The sequence below is a fragment of the Lontra canadensis genome, unplaced genomic scaffold (genome assembly GCF_010015895.1).
Source record: "Lontra canadensis isolate GAN:19392208 unplaced genomic scaffold, GSC_riverotter_1.0 scaffold205, whole genome shotgun sequence".
Taxonomy (NCBI): Eukaryota; Metazoa; Chordata; class Mammalia; order Carnivora; family Mustelidae; genus Lontra; species Lontra canadensis.
Window position 1 is genome coordinate 1,043,614 of NW_022631199.1, and position 20,828 is coordinate 1,064,441.

Here is a 20,828-nt window from a genome sequence, read left to right on the forward strand (position 1 = left end):
GCAAATGACACTATAGACAAAGGTCTGATATCCAAGATCTATAAAGAACTCCTCAAACTCAACACACACAAAACAGTTAATCACATCAAAAACTGGGCAGAAGACATGAACAGACATTTCCCCCAAGAAGACGTACAAATGGCTAACAGAAACATGAAAAAATGCTCAACATCATTAGCCATCAGGGAGATTCAAATCAAAACCACATCGAGATACCACCTTACACCAGTTAGAATGGCCAAAATTAAATTAACAAGACAGTAAAGAAGAAGTGTTGGAGAGGGTGTGGGGAAATGGGAGCCCTCTTACACTGCTGGTGGGAATGCAAGTTGGTGCAGACGCTTTGGAAAACGGTGTGGAGATTCCTTGAGATATTAAAAGTAGAGCTACCCTATGACCCTGCAATTACACTACTGGGTATTTACCCCAAAGATACAGATGTAGTGAAAAAAAGGGCCACCTGTTCCCCAATGTTCATAGCAGCAATGGTCACGGTCGCCAAACTGTGGAAAGAGCCAAGATGCCCTTCAACGGTTGAATGGATAAAGAAGATGTGCTCCACATATACAATGGAATATCGCATCTCCATCAGAATGGATGAATACCCAACTTTTGTATCAACTTGGATGGGACTGGAAGAGATTATCTTGAGTGAAATGAGTCAAAAAGAGAAAGTCAATTATCATATGGTTTCACTTACTTGTGGAGCATAAGGAGTAACATGGAGAACATTAGGAAAAGAAAAGGAAAAGTGAACTGACAGAATATTTTTGAAATTACTTGTTTCTCATGAAAAAAAGAGTTTCTGTGAAATATAGAATTCCTAGCAACAATGATGGATCACAGTTTGTGTTAGTCTAACCAGTTAATCTGGAGTGATTTCTTTACTTATAGCTAAGATATTTTGGCTGTCCTTTCAAATAGTGAAAAAATAACGCAATCTATGTTATTGCAAGATCATTATTAGTAGTTGCTTAAAAAACCCTTCTTTTTTAATTTATTTTTTTATTTTTTATTTTTTTATTGACATATAATGTATTATTAGCCCCAGGGGTACAAGTCTGTGATTCGCCAGGTTTACAAACTTCACAGCACTCTCCATAGCACCTCCCCTCCCCAATGTGCATAACCAAACCACCCTCTCCCTCCCCACCCCCCACCCCAGGCCACCCTCAGTTTGTTTTGTGTGATTAAGAGTCTCTTATGGTTTGTCTCCCTCCTGATCTCATCTTATTTCATTTATTCTCTTCCTACCACCCAAACCCCCTATGTTGCATCTCCACTTCCCCATATCAGGGAGATCATATATAGTTGTCTTTCTCAGATTGACTTATTTAGCTAAGCATGATACCCTCTAGTTCCATCCACATCATCGCAAATGGCAAGATTTCATTTCTTTTGATGGCTAATAGTATCCCATTATATATATATATATATATATATCTCACATCTTCTTTATCCATTCATCTGTTGATGGACACCTAGGTTTTTCCATAGTTTGGCTATTGTGGACATTGCTGCTATAAACATTCGGGTGCACATGCCCCTTCAGTCACTACATTTGTATCTTTAGGGTAAATACCCAGTAGTGCAATTGCTGGGTCATAGGGTAGCTCTATTTTCAACTTTTTGAGGAACCTCCATGGTGTTTTCCAGAGTGCTTGCACCAGCTTGCATTCCCACCAACAGTGTAGGAGGGTTCCCCTTTCTCCGCATCCTCGCCAGCATCTGTCATTTCCTGACTTGTTAATTCTAGCCATTCTGACTGGTGTGAGGTGGTATCTCATTGTGGTTTTGATTTGTATTTCCCTGATGCTGACTGATGTGGAGCACTTTTTCATGTGTCTGTTGGCCATCTGGATGTCTTCTTTGCAGAAATGTCTGTTCATATCCTCTGCCCATTTCTTGATTGGATTATTTGCTCTTTGGGTGTTGAGTTTGATAAATTCTTTATGGATTTTGGACACTAGCCCTTTATCTGATATGTCGTTTGCAAATATCTTCTCCCATTCTGTCAGTTGTCTTTTGGTTTTGTTAACTGTTTCCTTTGTTGTACAAAAGCTTTTGATCATGATGAAGTCCTTATAGTTCATTTTGGCCCTTGTGCAGGAATTCAGTAAAGTGTCAGGATATAAAATCAATGCACAGAAATCAGTTGCATTTCTCTACACAAACAACAAGACAGAAGAAAGAGAAATTTGGGAGTCAATCGCATTTACGATTGCACCAAAAACCGTAAGATACCTAGGAATAAACCTAACCAAAGAGACTAAGAATCTATACACAGAAAACTATAAAGTACTCATGAAAGAAATTGAGGAAGACACAAAGAAATGGAAAATTGTTCCATGCTCATGGATTGAAAGAAAACATATTGTGAAAATGTCTATGCTACTGAAAGCAATCTACACATTTAAAGCAATCCCTTTCAAAATCCCATCCCTTTTTTTCAAAGAAATGGAACAAATAATCACAAAATTTATATGAAACCAGAAAAGACCGCACGTAGCCAGAGAAATATTGAAAAAGTAAGTCATACTTGGTGGCATCACAATTCCAGACTTCAAGCTCTATTACAAAGCTGTCATCATCAAGACAGTATGGTACTGGCACAAAAACAGACACACAGATCAATAGAACAGAATAGAGAGCCCAGAAATAGACCCTCAACTCTATGGTCAACTAGTCTTTGACAAATCAGGAAGGAATGTCCAATGGAATAAATACAGTCTCTTCACTAAATTGTGTTGGGAAAATTGGACAGCCACATGCAGAAAAATGAAACTGGACCACACACGAAAATAGACTCAGAATGGATGAAGGACCTCAATGTGAGAAAGGAATCCATCAAAATCCTTGAGGAGAATGCAGGCCGCAACTTCTTCAACCTCAGCCTCAGCAACTTCTTCCTAGGAACATTGCCAATGTAAAGGGGAGCAAGGGTAAAAAAGAAATAAAAAAAAAAAACCTCTTATTATAAATTCATTTATGTCTGGGACACCTGGGTGGCTCAATTAAGTGGCTGCCTTCAGCTCAGGTCACGATAGCAGCATCCTGGGATCCAGTCCCACATTGGGCTCCTTGCCTCGCAGGGAGCCTGCTTCTGCCTCTGCCTCTGCCTGCCACTATGTCTGCCTGTGCTCGCTCTCTCTCTCTCTAACAAATAAATAAATAAAATCTTAAAAAAAAAAGTCCAAAGTTCATTAGCTAATTTCCTACTGTGTAATAAAGATAAGAACATATCAAAGGTAGAAACACCTAATACTAGCTCTGTTTGAGTTCAAATCACTAGATTGTAGTGTATTTTTCAAAGATTTTATTTATTTATTTTTGTAAATGGAAGAGGAAGAGACAGAGAGAGAGAGCGAGAGAGAGAGGGCAAGCTCACAAGCAGGGGGAGTGGATGTCAGAGGGACAAAGGCTCCCTGCCTGAGCAAGGAGCCGGATGTGGAAATTCATCCCAGGACCCTTGAATCATGACCTGAACTGAAGGCAGACACTTAACTGACTGAGCCACCCAGTCATCCCTAGGATTTTATTTTTAAAACACTGGAGTTACAAAAACAAATGGAAACAATGATAACTATATGTATATATTATCAGTCTGCCTATCAATATGTGTGTATATATTACAAATGCATGTACACATTTTCAGATCTATGTGCATTACTCTTCAGTAAACCTGGATATGGCTTAGGAAATTATCTATGTTCACATGAATTTCTTCCTTTTGCCAGAATAGTAACTTTTAGTTACATGACAAAATCATTTTTTTGCCACATGAAGATATCTTTGTTGCAAAGGTATTATTTTTCAGATCTTAAAGCTCTTGAATTTGTCACCATCCCTACACATTTTTTGAAGGCATCACTCAGGGATTCTCTGACTTTCTCATTTCGAAGGCTGTAGATGAAAGGGTTCAGCATTGGCGTTACAATGGTGTTGAGCACTGTGGCAAATTTGTTAACATCCATCACATTTTCCTTTTTTGGGCAGACATAGATAAAGATGGAGCTTCCATAATAAAGTGTCACTACAGTGATATGTGAAACACAGGTGGAGAAAGCTTTCTGTCGTCCCTGGGCAGAGGGAATTCTAAGGATAGTAACAATAATGTACAGGTAAGACACTCCTGTCAGGAGCAAAGAGCCCAAAAGCAACACAGCAGAGGAGATAAAGTCAGCCACCTCAACCAGAGAGATGTCTGCACACACCAGCTTTAGCACTGGGCCACTGTCACACAAAAATAAAGTGATTGATTATATTTGGCCCACAAAAGGGAAGAGGAGCAGTTAAGACCAATGGCACTAAAATTGACAATAATGCACCCACATAAGATCCTAGAAGCAAGAATATGCATGTCTGTTTATTCATGATGATGGCATACCTCAGTGGGTTGCAAATGGCAATATATCAATCAAAAGACATGATGGCCAGGATGAAGAATTCTGTGGATCCCAGAAGGAAGTAGAAGAAAGACTGAGTAAGACATCCCACAAAGGATATTCTCTTGGTTAGGAAAAATGTGTTAGCTAGCATCTTCGGTACCACTGTGGAGGTGATGGCAACTTCAAGGAAAGAAAGATTGGCTACAAAGAAATACATGGGTGAATGCAGACGGTAGTCACCACACACCAAAAGGATGATCATGGTGTTGCCAATCAGAGATGTCATGTACATGAGCAGGAAGGCAGAAAAAAGAAGAATTTCTATTTCTTTCTCATTCTGAAACCCCAGAAGAATGAACTCAGTGACTCTGGTCTTGTTTCTGTGATCCATAATGTTGCCACTTCCACCTGACATAATAAAAAAGATACGTTCATGGTTGGTCTTTGCAATTCAACATTAGAAGTACCCTATCTATAGCTATCAGTCATGTTTCTCTTTGTGGAGGTATGATAATGGAAAAAATTAAACAAATTACATTTTCCCCATATATAAATAAGTCCTAAGATGACCTATGGAAGACAATTCTACAGTAAGATGGTGAAAAGTGCTCTTTTGAAAGGCCAGTGATGCTTCCCTCTGTGTAGGGACTCTGAGACTGAAGTTAGCCCTGCATGGGGACAGATGAGTAGTGTGCCCTTTGATATAGACATAACACAGTGACCTTAATCCCTTCAGATTTAAAGGCATTCATTCAGAGTGCTGGCAGAGTTGCAGTCATGTCTAATTCTGTATTAATATATGTGTACAAAAATAGCTTTTAAAAACTATTTTATTTTCATTGTTAGAAAAAGTATTAAAAAGAACAACAACAAAGACAACAACAACAAATATATACATGATCAGTAATAGGTTCATGACTCCTGAGTTACTGGTTCTAACATCTGTTACAGTTAAATTGACCACTAAGGAAAATAAAGTCAGTCTCATGTAATCTCTATATAGAATCACATTTCATATTGAATAAGATGTTCAGAGGTCACTTAAGAGTAAAAAAATAATCAAAACATGACTTTATCACTGTGATTAAATTTATCTTGGAATTCAATCACAGAAAACTTTAGGGAAGAAGGAGAAAATAATGGATGTTTTTGAATTTGACTAAGAGAAGCAGCAAAGCCTAATTTTGTACAGTTCATACTGCAAATCAAAACTAAAAAGGACAGAGAAAACCACACCATTCATGGAGAGGAGATTGTTTTGTTGTTTTAATTAGTTAATTAATTTATTTTGTTTGTTTTGTTAAAAGTTAGAATTATGGAGTGATTTCAAATTTCAGATTACAAGAAACACAAATTTCTTACTGATTGGTGTTGGAAATGCTAATTTAATTAGGAATGTCTTCCGCTGCTCTTCAATAGATGTGATGGATGAATGTTGTAGAGATTAGATAAAATTTATATCATTGAAGGGTCAAAGTTGGAAATAAGACAAGATCTTGTGTCTTTTAATTTGTTTGGTCACTTTCTTTTTTTCTGACCTAAATTATTTGTTTTTTCTTTTGATGACTTTTATTCTTATTTATTTACTTCACAATGAAGAAGAAAGTGAGAATTTATTCAGATAAATTTCTGAGTTTTGTGTATTATTCATTTTATGATAGAAGAGAAAAAGTTGGATCAATGTTGGGAGTTTGCACTGTGATTCTTTATAATGACTATTCCTAAAATAATAACATGAATTCTGTAGTTTAGTTAATAGGTAATAAATTTCTTAATGTGGTTATGTATTATGAAGGGCCACAGTTTACTTTCCTTTAATCACAGACGGGAAAGGAAATATTAATTGATTTGGTGGGAAAAAATAATTGTGGAGTAAGGTGTTTTATTTGTGAGTCTTTCCTGTGATCTGCTAAATAATTGGTTTGATCATGGGCAATTAATGGATGCCTTGAGAGCACTAGTAATATAAGATAAACACTAAAGTCCCAAGTTGGGACAATAACAATCCTTTCAGTCAATTCCAAAATTTTACACAATATTATCAGTAAGTGAGAAATGGAAAAGAAAGAAAGACCATCAGTTGAAAGAAGAGAATATTGTCAATTCTTTGCTTACCTGCAGGAGGGTACCTCAGAATTTTTATGAACGTGCAAATACATGGTTTCAGAGTATTGCTCCTTTATAACTGCATGGTTTGTGTGTCATCCATGATTAGAATCATTTCTATGGACTGCATTCTCCTGACAGTCTCAGAATGTTAAGAAACAAGGCACAGGAGTATATGACTATGTTTATAGGATACTGTATAAGGACTCTGTGTAGGAATGAGTGAATCAATACTATGGTGTACCAATGATCACATGTACAAATTACTGTAATATAAAAACAGGAGGGAAGGTTGAGTTCATTATTTCTGCTTCTTTAGGGACAGAGCTTCTACTGAGACAACACTCCAGAGAATAATTTATGACAATTCTAATTAAAATAAGTTTCTCAAATTAGAAAAGAACTTGTAAACACAACTTCTATAGGAGCCTAAAAAACCAAAAAGAAATCAGTAAAATCATTGCAGATGCTATTGACAGGAATCAGTCCTTTAATTGCAGTAAAATGTCATGGAATGTGTTTTCATCTTCATCTTCATCTTCATCATCATCATCATCATCATCACCATCATCACCATATACATTTATTTAATACTCACTTTGTATTAGGGATTCTTCTAAAAAGTGCAGGTTTTTTTTTAACTTTACAAAAACCATAGGAGATAGATCATTATTGATATCAAACTGATTATTGATTATCAAACTGAACTGTGGTAACTACTTCATATAGTTAGTAAACATGTATATATATATATATCTATATATGTATATAGATACATATATCTATATATAAATATGTAAGAAAATTATAAAATACAAATTTATCTAAAACACATTATTTTTTTTCAAAAAAGATGTTACCAACACTTATTGACTGGATGTACTTTGATTCACTGAGAAAACATATCTAATCCATGCCATCAGAGGCATATAAACTAGTCAAGAATGAAAGAAAACATACATACATAAGAAATAAAATTGCATACTTTTATGTAGTAAATAAAAATATAATTGGGACATAAAAACAATTGAATGTATAGAAATGCAGCTGATTTCTGTGCATTGATATATATCCTGACATTTTACGGAATTCCTGTATGAGTTCTTTCAGTTTTGGAGTGGAGCCTTTTGAGTTTTCCACATATAGTATCATATCATCTGCAAAAGTGAGAGTTTGACTTCTTCTTTGCCAGTTCAGATGGCTTTTATATATGACAAAGGCAAGAGAGAAGAAAGAGAAATTAAGGGGTCAGTGTCATTTACTATTGCACCCAAAACCATAAGATACCTAGGAAAAACCTAACCAAAGAGGGAAAGAGTATATACTCAGAAAACTATAAAGTACTCATGAAAGAAATTGAGGAAGACACAAAGTAATGGAAAGACAATCCATGCTCATGGACTGGAAGAACAAATATTGTGAAAATGTCTATGCTACCAAAAGCAATCTATACATTTAATGCAATCCTTGTAAAAATACCATCCAATTTTTCAAATAAATGGAACAAATAATCACAAAATTTATGTGGAATTAGAAAAGACTATGAATAGCCAGAAGAATGTTGAAAAAGGAAGCCAAAGTTCATGGCATCACAATTCCAGACTTCAAGCTCTATTACAAAGCTGTAATCAACAAGACAGTATGGTACTGGCACAAAAACAGACACATAAATTAATGGAACAGAATAGAGAGCCCAGAAATAGACCATCTACTGTATGGTCAACTAGTCTTTGACAAAGCAGGAATTAATGTTCTTTGGAAAAAAATCTCCTCAACAAATGGTGGTGGGAAAATTGGACAGGCACATGCAGAAGAATAAAACTGGACCATTTTTTTCTTACACCACACACACAAAAATAGACTCAAATGGATGAAAGCCTTCCATGTGCGACAGGAATCCATCAAAATCCTTGAGATCACAGGCAACAACCTCTTTGACCTCAGCCACAGCAAATTCTTCTGAGAAACATCAACAAAGGCAAGGGAAGCAAGGGCAAAAAATGAACTATTGGAACTTCATCAAGATCAAAAGCTTTTGCATAGCAAAGGGAACAGTTAATAAAACCAAAAGACAACTGATAGAATGGGAGAAGATATTCACAAATGACATATTAGATAAAGGGCTAGTATCCAAAGTGTCTAAAGAACTTCTCAAACTCAACACCCAAAGAACAAATAATCCAATCAGGAAATGGACAGAAGACATGGACACTTCTGCAAAGAAGACATCCAGATGGCCAACAGACACATGAAAAAGTGCTCCACATCACCCAGCATGAGGGAAATACAAATCAAAACCACAGTGAGATACCACTTCACACCAGTCAGAATGGCTAGAATTAACAAGTCAGGAAAAGACATATGCTGGCAAGGAGGTGGAGAAAGGGGAACCATCCTTTACTGTTGGTGGGAATGAAAGCTGGTGTAGCCACTCTGGAAAACAGCATGGAGGCTCCTCAAAAAGTTGAAAATAGAACTACCCTATGACCCAGCAATCACACTACTGGGTATTTACCCTAAGGCTGCAAATGTAGTGATCCAAAGGGGCATGTGCACCCCAATGTTTATAGCAGCAACATCCCCAATAGTCAAACTATGAAAAGAGCCTAGATGTCTATCAATAGATCAATGCATATTGAAGATGTGAGATACATACATACATATATATGTGTGTATATATATGCATATATATATACACACATATGATGCATATGTGAATATGGAGCCATCAAAAAACAAAATCTTGTCATTTACAATGATATGGATGGAACTAGAGGGTATTATGCTAACTGGAACAAGTCAGAGAAAGGCAATTATCATATGATCTCACTGATATGAGGAATTTGAGAAACAAGAAAGAGGATCACAGGGGGAATGGAGGGAAAACAAAACAGGACGAAACCAGAGAGGGAGACAAACCTGAAGAGAATCAATCTCAGGAAACAAACTAAGGGTTGCTGGAGTAGAGGAGGGTGGTATGGATAGGGTGACTGGGTAATGGACATAGGGGAGGGTGTGTGCTATGGTGAGCTCTGTGAATTGTGTAAAACTGATGAATCACAGACCTATACCCCTGAAACAAATAATACATTACATGTTAATAAAAAATTTCTTGGATATGGCACCAAAAAGAACAAGGAATAAAAAGCAAAAATAGACAAGTGTGAAAACATAAGGCTAGAATTTTTCCTTACAGGAAAGAAAACACCCCGGGTGAAAAGGCAAACTATGGAATGATAGAAAATATTTGAAAAACAAATATTTGCAAAATATAAGGAGACGATGTGTGGAATATATAAAGAAACCCTACAACTCAAGAATTATAAAACAAAATCATATGATTAGAAAATTATCAAAGGAACTAAGTTGGAAAACTAGTGCTACCTGAATTCAAGACTTCCTATAAATCTTTGTTGATCAAGACAACATGGTATTTGCAAAAGAACTAAACAGACCTTTGGAAAAAAATACAGAGATCAGAAATAGGTTCTTAAAAACACATAATAAATATGTAATAAAATCAACCAATCTTTGACAAAGACAGTGCATTGGGGCAAAAATAATATTTTAACAAATGGTTAACATAGAGTGTAATATTAGTTGCACATATACAATTTAGTGATTCAACACTTTCTATAATATCCAGTGCTCATCACATGTGCACTCCCTAATTCCCATGACCTGTTTTACCCAACCCCCCAACGATCACTTTGTTCACTAGATTTAAGTGTCTGTTTCTTGGTTGGTCTCTGTCTGTGTTGTTTTTTGTTTTGTTTTGTTTGTTTGTTAGTTTGCTCAATTGTTTCTTCACTTCTCCATATGATTGAAATCATATAATATTTTTCTTTCTCTGACTCAAAGATTTCAAATGACCCGTCTTTATGGACACTTTCATTTTAGTTTATTTTTAAGCTTCAGAATTAGTTTGGTACTTTTTTATAGTTTCTATCTCTTAGTTGATATTCTCATTTTTCTCATGCAATATTTTCCTCATGTGTTTACCTGGATGTGCTCGCTTTTAGTTCATTGAAAGTCTTTATGAAGAATACTTTTTCTTTGTCAGAAATACTATAAATATGCTTTTCGATTGGGTTGGTAAATGTAGTATTATTCTGCTCCTTTGAGGGGCCTTGTTTCTGTTCCTTTTATGTATTGTGATCCGTTAATGAGATTTGGTCATTTGAATAAACAAGACCACCATTTATCTCAGCTAGTGAAACTTTTTCTGATTTTTTTTTTATTATTATGCCATGTTAGTCACCATACATTACTTCATTAGTGTTTGATGTAGGGTTCCATGATCCATTGTTTGCATGTAACACCCAGTGTGCCATGCAATACGCACCCTCCTTAATACCCATCATGAGTCTAACCCATCCCCCTACCTCCCTGCCCTCTAAAACCCTCAATTTGTTTCCTGGTGTCCATAGTCTCTCATGGTTCATCTCCCACTCTGACCCCCCCTTCATTTTTCCCTTCCTTCTCCTTATGTCCTCTATGCTATTCCTTATGTTCCATGTATAAGTGAGACCATAGGAGAATTGTCTTTCTGTTCTTGAATTATTTCTCTTAACATAATCCCCTCCAGTTCTGCCCATGTCAGTGCAATGGGTGGGTATTCATTCTTTCTAATGGCTGAGTAATATCCCATTGTATATATAAAATATGTCTTCTTTATCCATTAATCTGTTGAAGGGCATCTCAGCTCCTTCACAATTTGGCTAATGTGGACATTACTGCTATGAACATTGAGAGGCATGTGCCCTTTCCTTTCACATCTGTATCTTTGGGCAAAGATACCTAGTAGTGGAATTGCTGGGTCATAGTGTAGCTTTATTTTTAATGTCTTGAGGAACCTCCATACTGCTTTCCAGAGTGGCTGCACAAGCTTGCATTCCCACCAAGAGTATAAGAGTGTTCCCTTTGTCTCCACATCCTTGCCAACAATTGTTGTTTCCTGTCTTGTTAATTTTAGCTACTCTGACTGGCATAAGATTGTATCCCAGTGTGGTTTTGACTTGAATCTCCCTGATAGCTAATGATGTTGAACGGTTTTTCCTGTCTCTGTTAACCATTCATGTGTCTTCTTTGGAGAATTGTCTGTTCGTGTCTTCTGCCCATTTTTAAATTACTTGTTTTTTTGGGTGTTGAATTTGAGAAGTTCTTTATAAATCTTAGATATCAGCCCTTTATCTGTAATGTCATTGCAAATATCTTCTCTCTTCCCATGGGATGCTCTTTGCTTGGTTGACTGTTTCCTTTGCTGTGCAGAAGCTTCTTGGCTATGCGGACACAAAAAGATGGAAAAACATCCTATGCTCATGGATTGTAAGAATAAACATTGTAAAAATGTCTATGCTGTACAGAGCAATCTATACTTTCAACACCAACCTCATCAAATTTTCACTGGCATTTTTCAAAGAGCTGGAACAAAGAATTCTAAAATTTGTATGGAACCAGAAAAGACCAGAATTACCAAGGACATGTTGAGAAAGAAAAACGAAGCTGGGGGCATCACATTGCCTGATTTCAAGCTTCACTACAAAGCTGTAATCACCAAGACAGCATGGCACTGGCACAAAAACAGACACATAGACCAGTGGAACAGAGTAGAGAGTCTAGATATGAACCCACAACTCTATGGTTAAAGAAAGTTTGACAAAGCAGGAAAAAATATCCAGTGGAAAAAGACAGTCTATTCAATAAATGGTGCTGGGAAAATTGGACAACTATGTGTAAAAGAATGAATCTCAACTATTCTCTTAGACCATACACAAAGATAAACTTGAAATGGATAAAAGTCCTCGATGTGAGGCAGGAATGGTGAATAATTATTTTAATGTACTGTTGGATTCAATTTGGTAGCATTTTGGTGAGAATTTTCTCATCCATATCAATCAGGAATATTAGCCTATAGTTTTCCTTTTTAGTGGAGTCTCTTTGAATTTGAAATGAGGGTAATCCTGACATCAAAGAATGAATTTGGGAGTTTTCTTTCCTTCTTTCTTTATGGAAAAGTTTGAGAAAGGTATGAACTTCTATTAAATATTTAGAAGGTGGAAAAAAAAATGTTTGGAAGATGGTATCTTAATGTGGTTTTGATTTGAATCTCCCTGATAGCTAGTGAAGATGAGCATTTTTTCATGTGTCTGTTAACCATTTGCATGTCTTCTTTGGGGAAGTGCCTGTTCATGTCTTCTGCCCATTTTTTGACTTGATAATTTTTTTTTTTTTTTTTTTTTAGTGTGGAGTTTGAGGAGTTCTTTATAGATCTTAGATATCAGCCCTTTGTCTGTAGTGTCATTTGAAAATATCTTGTGGGTTGCCTCTTTATCTTGTTGACTGTTTCCTTTGCTGTGTACAAGCTTTTGATCTTGATGAAGTCCCAGAAGTTCATTTTTGTTTTTGTTTCCTTTGCCTTTGGGACCATGCCTTGAAAGAACTTGCTGTGGCTGATTTCAAAGAGGTTGCTGCCTATGTTCTCCTCTAGGATTTTGATAGATTCCTGCCTCACGAAGGCTTTTATCCATTTCAAGTTTATCTTTGTGTATGGTGTAAAGAATGGTCAAGTTTCATTCTCCTATACATAGCTGCCCAATTTTCCCAGCACCATTTATTGAAGAGATTGTATTTTTTCCACTGTATATTTCTGCTGCTTTGTCCAAGATTAGTTGACCATAGAGTTGTGGGTCCATATCTGGACTCTGTACTCTGTTCCACTGGTCTATTTGTTTTTGTGCCAGTGTCATGCTGTCTTAGTGATCAGAGTTTTGTAGTAAAGTTTGAAATCAAGAAACATGATGCCAGATAATTTGGAAAACAGTGTGGAGATTCCTTAAGAAGTTAAAAATAGAGTTGCCCTATGACCCGGCATTTTGACTAGTGGATATTTACCCCAAATTTACAAATATAGTGAAAAGTAAGTCCATATGTACCCTCACTGTTCATAGTAACAATGGCCACAATTGCCAAACTGTGGAAAAAGCTAAGATTCCCTTCAACAGACAAATGGATAAAGAAGATGTTGTCCATATATACAATGGAGTATTACGTCTCCATCAGAAAGGATGAATGCCCAACTTTTGTTTCAACATGGATGGGACTGGAGGAGATTATGCTGAGGGAAATAAGTCAAGCAGAGAGATTCAATTATCATATGGTTTCACTTACTTGTGCAGCATAAGGAATAACATGGAAAACATTAGGAGAAAGAAAGTAAAAGTGAATTGAGGCAAATCACAGAGGGAGATGAAGCATGAGAGACTATGGACTCTGAGAAAAAAAACTAAGGGTTTTGGAGGGAAGGGGGATGGGGGTTGGGTGAGCCTGGTGATGCATATTAATGAGGGCATGTATTGCATGGAGCACTGGGTGTGGTGTATAAACAATGAATCTTGGAACACTGAAAAAAAAAGTTTGGAAGAATTCCCCTTGCGAAGCCTTCTGGCCTTTGACTTTTGTTTCTTGGGTGATTTTTGATTACCGATTTAACTATCTTCCTGGTTCCCAGTCCATTCAAGTAGTCTATTACTTTCTCTTTCAGTTTTGGTAAATCATATGTTTCTAGGAATTAATAAATTTCTTCCAGATTGTCAAATTTGTTGGCAGATAGTTATCATAATGTTCTCTTAAAATTGTTATATTTCCATGGTAGTATTATTTCTTCTCTCTTGTTTATATTTATTTTTGATATATCTAGCTAGCAGTTTATCAATTTTATTAATTTTTCAAAGAACCTTCTCCTAAGTCTATTGATCTGTTATATTTTTTAAAATTTCTATATCATTAATTTTACTCAACAATTTCTAATTTCTGTTTTGCTTCCTTTAGGCTTTATTTGTTGTTTTTCTAACTCCTTTAGGTATAAGGTTAGGTTGGTTATTTGAGGTTTTTCTTGTTTCTTCAGGTTCACCTGTGTTGCTGTGCATTTCCCTCGTAGGACTGCTTTTGCTTCATCCCAAATATTTTGGACAATTTTGTTTCCATCTTCATTTGTTTCCATGTATTTTTTAAACTCTTCTTTGATATGCTAGATGATCCACTCATTCTTTAGTAGCGTATTCTATATCTTCCATGTATTTGTGACTGACTTTAAGGTTCATAGCATTTTGGCCAGAAAACATGTATGTTATAATTGCAGTGTTTTGTACTTGTTATGGCCCGACTGTGACCTAGTATATGAAATACTATGGAGAATGTTCCGTATGCACTGCAAAGAAACTATATTCTTCTATTTAGAAGAAGGTATCTCCTCCTGGAAATGTTCTGAATATATCCGTTAAGTTCACCTAGCCCAGAGTGCGAATAGACATTGTTTCCTTATTGATTTTCTGCTTAGATGATTTGTCCACTGGTGTAAGTGGGGTATTAATGTCCCCTACTATTATTGTACTATTATCAATAAGTTTCTTTATGTTTGTTATTGTTTTATGTATTTGGCTACTCCCATGTTAGGGTCATAAATATTTACAATTGTTAGATACTCTTGGTGGATTGTGTTCTTTATTTTGATAGAGTGCCCTTCCTTCTTCTCTTGCTACAGTGTTTGGTTGATTGATTTTTATGATTTTATTTTATTTGACAGAGAGAGACACAGCAAGAGAGGGAACACAACAAGCAGGGGGAGTGGGAGAGGGAGAAGCAGTCTCCTGGCAGGGCAGGGAGCCCAACGTGGGGATTGATCCCAGGACCTTGGAATCATGACTGGAGCTGTTGGCAGATGCTTAACGACTGAGCCACCTGGGAGCCCACAGTCTTTGATTTCAAATCTAGTTTATCTTTTATGAGTATTGCTACTTGGCTTTTTTTGACTTCCATTTCCATGATACATGCTTCTCAATCCACTCTCTTTAAACCTGCAGTTGTCTTTAAATCTAAATGAGTCTCTTTAGGCAACATATAGATGGGTCTTGTATTTTTAATCCATTCTAATATCCTATATTCTTTTTATTGGACCATTTAGTCCATTTACACTCAAAGTAATCATTGATAGATATGTATTTAGTGATATTTTATTATTTGTTTTGTCAATGTTTCTGGAGTTTTCCCCTGTTCCTATCTAGTTTTTGTCACTTTTGGTCTTTCTTTGCAACTCAAGGGCCCACTTTAATATTTCTTTCAGGACTGGGTTGGCGATCATGAAGTCCTTTAATTTTTGTTCCTTTGGGAAACTCTTTATCTCTCCTTCTATTCTGAATTATAGCCTTGATGGATAATATATTGACTGTAGATTTTTTTCATTTTTCTCATTCAGCACATTGAATAAATCATGCCCCTGTTTACTGGCTTTCCAAGTTTTTGTGGAGAGATCTGCAGTTAGCCTTACTTCCCCAGATTATGGAATTTTCAACTACTATTTCCTCAAATAAACCTTCAGTCCTCTTTGCTCTTTTTTCTTCTGGAATTTGTATGTACAAATGTTATTATGTTTGATGGAGTCACTGAGTTCCAAAATCTATTACTGGATTCATAGTTCTTTTTTTCTCTCTTTGGTTCAGCTTCATTATTTGTATCATTATTTTATATTCAATATTATTTATTCATTGTTTTTCTTCTTCTAACCTCCCAGTCATTACATCCAATCTGTTTTGAATGTCCATTGCATTTTCATTACTGATCGATTTCCTTTTTTTAATTTTTATTTTTGTTTTAAACTTTATCTCTATTGCAAGGATCTCCCTGATGTCTTCCATTGTTCTTGGAGGCCTGGTGAGTATCTTGTGACTGTTGCTTTAAATTCTCCATCAGACAAATTACTTGAATCTATTTCAATTAGATGTCTGGTCATGACCATTTCTTGTTCTTTCTTTTAGGATGCACTCTTCCATCTTGGCATTTGTCAGTCTCTACCTTCTTCTTTCTGTTAGAAAATCCTGTTATGTTTCCTGCTTCTGAGGGTAATGGCCATATGAAGAGGTCATATAGTGTCTAGGACCTAGCACTTGAGGGAGTGTCTCCATTGGGTGCTGTTAACACTCTGCTTCTGTGTTTTAGCTGCTCTATCCTTCAGGCCAGTCATCTGCAGAGGCTCTCATTACCTGCAGTTGCCAATGTTCGGTTCTTGGCAAGAATGTGTTGAGTTATAACTAGGTGTGCTCTGGTCAGCTTGCTCAATGAGACCTGATACCCCTGTGGAGGCCAAGAAAAACAAGGCTGTACCCACCTCAAGTCTACCCCTGACATAAGTACAGCCATCTTGACAAAGCAAAAGCTGGCACCTTGCACCCCCTCTCCACCCACTCCTCTCCCCTCGATAGTATGAGTGAACAAATAGATAACTTATAGAAATCACAATCCTTCAAGACAGGAGTCTCCCTCAGTTTACAAATGTCCCAGTGCTAAGTCTCACTAACAAGGATGCTTGATAGGAGGAATGTGACATTCCACCAGGAAACTCTCAACTGACTTCATGTTAGAGCCTCATTAGAGGGAAAAATGGCCTTTCCTTGATAATAACCAGGCCTCCAATATCCTGACAGTCTTCTTTACCCTGATAGCCCTTCTGAACACCCTCTTTGTCCTCACCCACCACTGAATCCACCCCTACTCTGCCTTTAAAAACTCTGACTGTAGTCTGGTTCGGGGTCCAAGTCCCTACTCCACTGTGTCGGGTATACTTGGGCCCAGGCTTAAGCTTACTGAATAAACCCTCGTGTGTTTATATTGGTGTTGGCTCCTTGGTGATCTCTCGGACGTGGGACACAAAAACTCAGGCATAACAGCCACTCCCACTAGAACTGAAGCCTTTCAGAACTTACTAGTTGGGAGACATGGTGTGTGCACAAGTTTTGTCTGCTTTTCTGGGGAAGGGATGCACTGCATGGGCACTTATGTCCTCTTGCCTGAGAAAAGCAGTAGCAACAGAAAGCAGATGGTGGGGCTTGGTGTTGGCACTGTGCTTTCTAATGAAGATGGTTTATGCTAATGCGTACAGGGAGAAAATGGTATCAATCTGCTCCTTTGTTTCTGAAAAGGGGTCTCTGTTGTTGTTGCTACTCTCAGGGAAGCACTCCCAGAAGAGTGAGTAATCCCCCTGAGCATCCCAAACATTTTTCAGATCACAGTTTCCATGTGTTCTGTCTCTGGGTTGCTTGCCTGCCTGGAGCAAAGCAGTGTGCTTTGGGCTCTATCCCAGCCACTGACACAGAATTGCAAAACTTAGGGAAATGCTGTGATTGTGTGCTCTAGGTTCTGTAGGAGGGTCTTGCCACACTGGGTCTGAGAGAGATTTGACAAAGGACAGTAATGCCAGAGCTCAGGGGCATAGGTGTTGGAACAATCAGTTTAGGCAGCCAGGGTTGGGGCCAGAAGCCCACACAAGGTGTCTCTGCACCTACTCTGAAGGCTGGGGAAAGGAAATAGGACAAGCAGGGTCTTTTGTCCCTGGCAAATTGTCTCTGTGAATGTCACCTATCACAGAAACACTCCAATAAAAGCAAACCATCTCTCCCTCATGGGCCTTAGGCGTTCTTCAGATCATGCTGTCTACCTTGGGGTTACTTGCCTGACTTTTTTCCAGTGGTAGGGCAGAACACTCAGGGCTCTATCCCAGCCAAGCTCTCTGATCTTTAAAATTCCAGTCTTTGAGACCACTGGTTATAACAAAAAATCATAAAAATCAACTTCTCTCATTTTCTCAGCCAATGGTTTTGGGAAAGCTTTCTCCTTGTACATTCGCCTGTGTGCCTCCCTCTCCTGCCTTTCTCTGTGACAGGGATCCCTCCCTTCTTCAACACCTGTGATCAGTTTTTCCCCCAAACTATATCTCCTCACATCCTACTCTACTGGGTGTGTCATCTTTTTTCCCTCAATTTTCTGGGTATTCAGAAGGATTTGATAGCAATCTAGATGTGTTCTAGAGAAAAGACAAGCTTAAGGGCCTCCCACTACCCTGCATTTTTGGTTCTCCACAAATCTTCCTAATAGACTTATCGAATGAAATGTAGGGCATGCACTCCAACTGATTGGATAAGATTGACATGAACGTGATATAAAAATTAGATATGAAGAATGTTAATAACAAAAATAAATAAAAGTATATTGAATTACAAGTATATTGTAATATATTGAAATACAAGTATATTGAAAACATAAATAAACATATTCATAACCAAATCTAATAGTATTTCAGACTGAAAATATGCAACAATGCTCTGTTGGTTTCATTTTAGGAGCATAGTTCACTATTGGATTTTTAAAAATTTACATTCAATTAGCCAAAATACAGTACATCATTAGTTTCACATGTATGGTTCAATAATTTATCAATTGTATATAACACCCAGTGCTCACCACAAATGCCCATCACCCAGTTTCCCCATCCCCTCACCCGCCTCCTCTCCAGGAATCCTCAGTTTGTGTCCTATAATTAAGAGTCTCTTGTGGTTTTTCTCCTTCTCTGATGACTTCCCATTCAGTTTTCCCTCCATTCCCCTATGATCCTCTGAGCTGTTTCTTATAATCCACATGTGAGTGAAACCATATGATAATTATCTTCCCCTGGTTGATTTCTTTCACTAAGCATAACACCCTCCAGTTCCATCCACATCAGTGTAAATGGTAAGTATTCAACCCTTTTGATGGATGAGTAAAATGTTCATATATATACACACACACACACGCGCACACACACACACACACACACACACACACATATGTATTCTACATCTTTTTTATCCATTCATCTGATGATGGACACCTTGTTCTTTTCAGAGTTTTTCATTACATTATAACTCAGCCAGTATAATTTCCAACATTAATAGAACACATTAGAACAGTGTGGGTGGTCTTAAAAATGAATTAAAATATTCAAAATAAACAACCTTCTTGAACAGGAAAATTTTTAATATGAAGAAGTTAAAATAAATAAACCCTTCAGAAAACTGTACACTTGATTTTGTATACTTGAAACGTGAAACTTGTACACTTGAAACTTGATTTTGAAACTTCAAAAGTTTCTGTGGAATTAAGAATAAAAGAAAAAAAATAGCTATTCATTATCATCAGTTCTACTCAAACTCAATGAGTGGATAATCTAGCCAGAGCAGAAGAAAGAATATAAAATAATAAAATAAAATAAAAGCAACAAGCAGAAAATCTATAAAAATGTGTTAACAAAGGAATTCTGAATTCCATATTAAATTGTTATAATATCTTGCTACTCATGGAAATAATAGAAAACCACAGAAGTTTCTTTTCTATGATGTTACTGACCGTGATTCTTCCCTCAGTATATTTTCCTATATCACATTTGATCATAAATGAGATAGATAAATAATCATAGCATATTTCATGGAAAAGCTTTCTTTAATCTGGAAAAGTTTTCTTTAATCTTTAATTTAAAAATATTGAAAATACTTAAAAATATTACATGCACCAGGGACCCTTTATCACCCCTATTTCATCACCAGTTGTTCGTTTTTTTTTTTAATTTTATTTATCTATTTGACACAGAGAGAAAGCACAAGTAGGCAGAGTGGCAGACAGAGGGAGAGGTAGAGTAGGCTCTCTGTTGAGCAGGGAGCCTGATGTGGGGCTTTATTCCAGGACCCTGTGATCATAACATGAGCTGGAGGCAGTTGCTTAATCAACTGAGCAACCCAGGCATCCCCTAGGCTCTTAATTTCAGGAAACAAACTGAGGTCAGCTGGAGTGGAGGGATGTGTGAGGGATGGGGAGCCTGGGTGATGGATACTGGGAAGTGCATGTGCCACGGTGAGTGGTGCAAACTGTGTAAAACTAATAAACCACAGACCTGTACCCCTGAAACAAATCACACATCATGTGTTAATGAAAAAAGAAAAGGAAAAGAAAAGAAATGATCCAAAGGGGCATGTGAACCTGAATGTTTATAGCAGCAATGTCCACAATAGCCAAACTATGGAAAAAAACTAGATGTCCATCAACAGATGACTGGATAAAGAAGATGTCACACACACACACACACCCACACACACACACACACACACACACACACACACACAGGAATACTATGCAGCCATCAAAAATGAAATCTTGCCATTTGCAACAACATGGATGGAACTAGAGGGTATTATGCTTAGCAAAATAAGTCAATCAGAGAAAGACAGTTATCTTATGATCTATCAGATATGAAGAATTTGAAAAGCACGGTGGGGGTTTGTGGGGAAAAGGGAGGGAAAAATTAAATAAGTTGGGACTGGGGAAGGAGACAAACCATAAGATACTCTTGGTCTTCAGAAGCAAACTGAGGCCTGCAGGAGGGGGGGCGGTGGCTGGTTGGTGGACTTGGGGGGAGTGCACTTTTGTTTTTTTGATAATAGCCATCCTAACAGGAATGAGATGGTATCTTACTTT

At 37.1% G+C, this 20,828-nt stretch overlaps 1 protein-coding gene across 1 annotated transcript in view; it reads right to left on the reverse strand.

The window, feature by feature from the left end:
- Positions 1–3,806: 3,806 nt before the first annotated feature.
- The window catches only part of LOC116861732 (olfactory receptor 6M1-like), an 88,360-nt gene continuing 71,338 nt past the window's right edge, over positions 3,807–20,828 (reverse strand). The window contains 2 exon segments of the mRNA XM_032848502.1: positions 3,807–4,247; positions 4,249–4,796. Coding sequence (XP_032704393.1) covers positions 3,807–4,247; positions 4,249–4,796 — 989 coding nt within the window.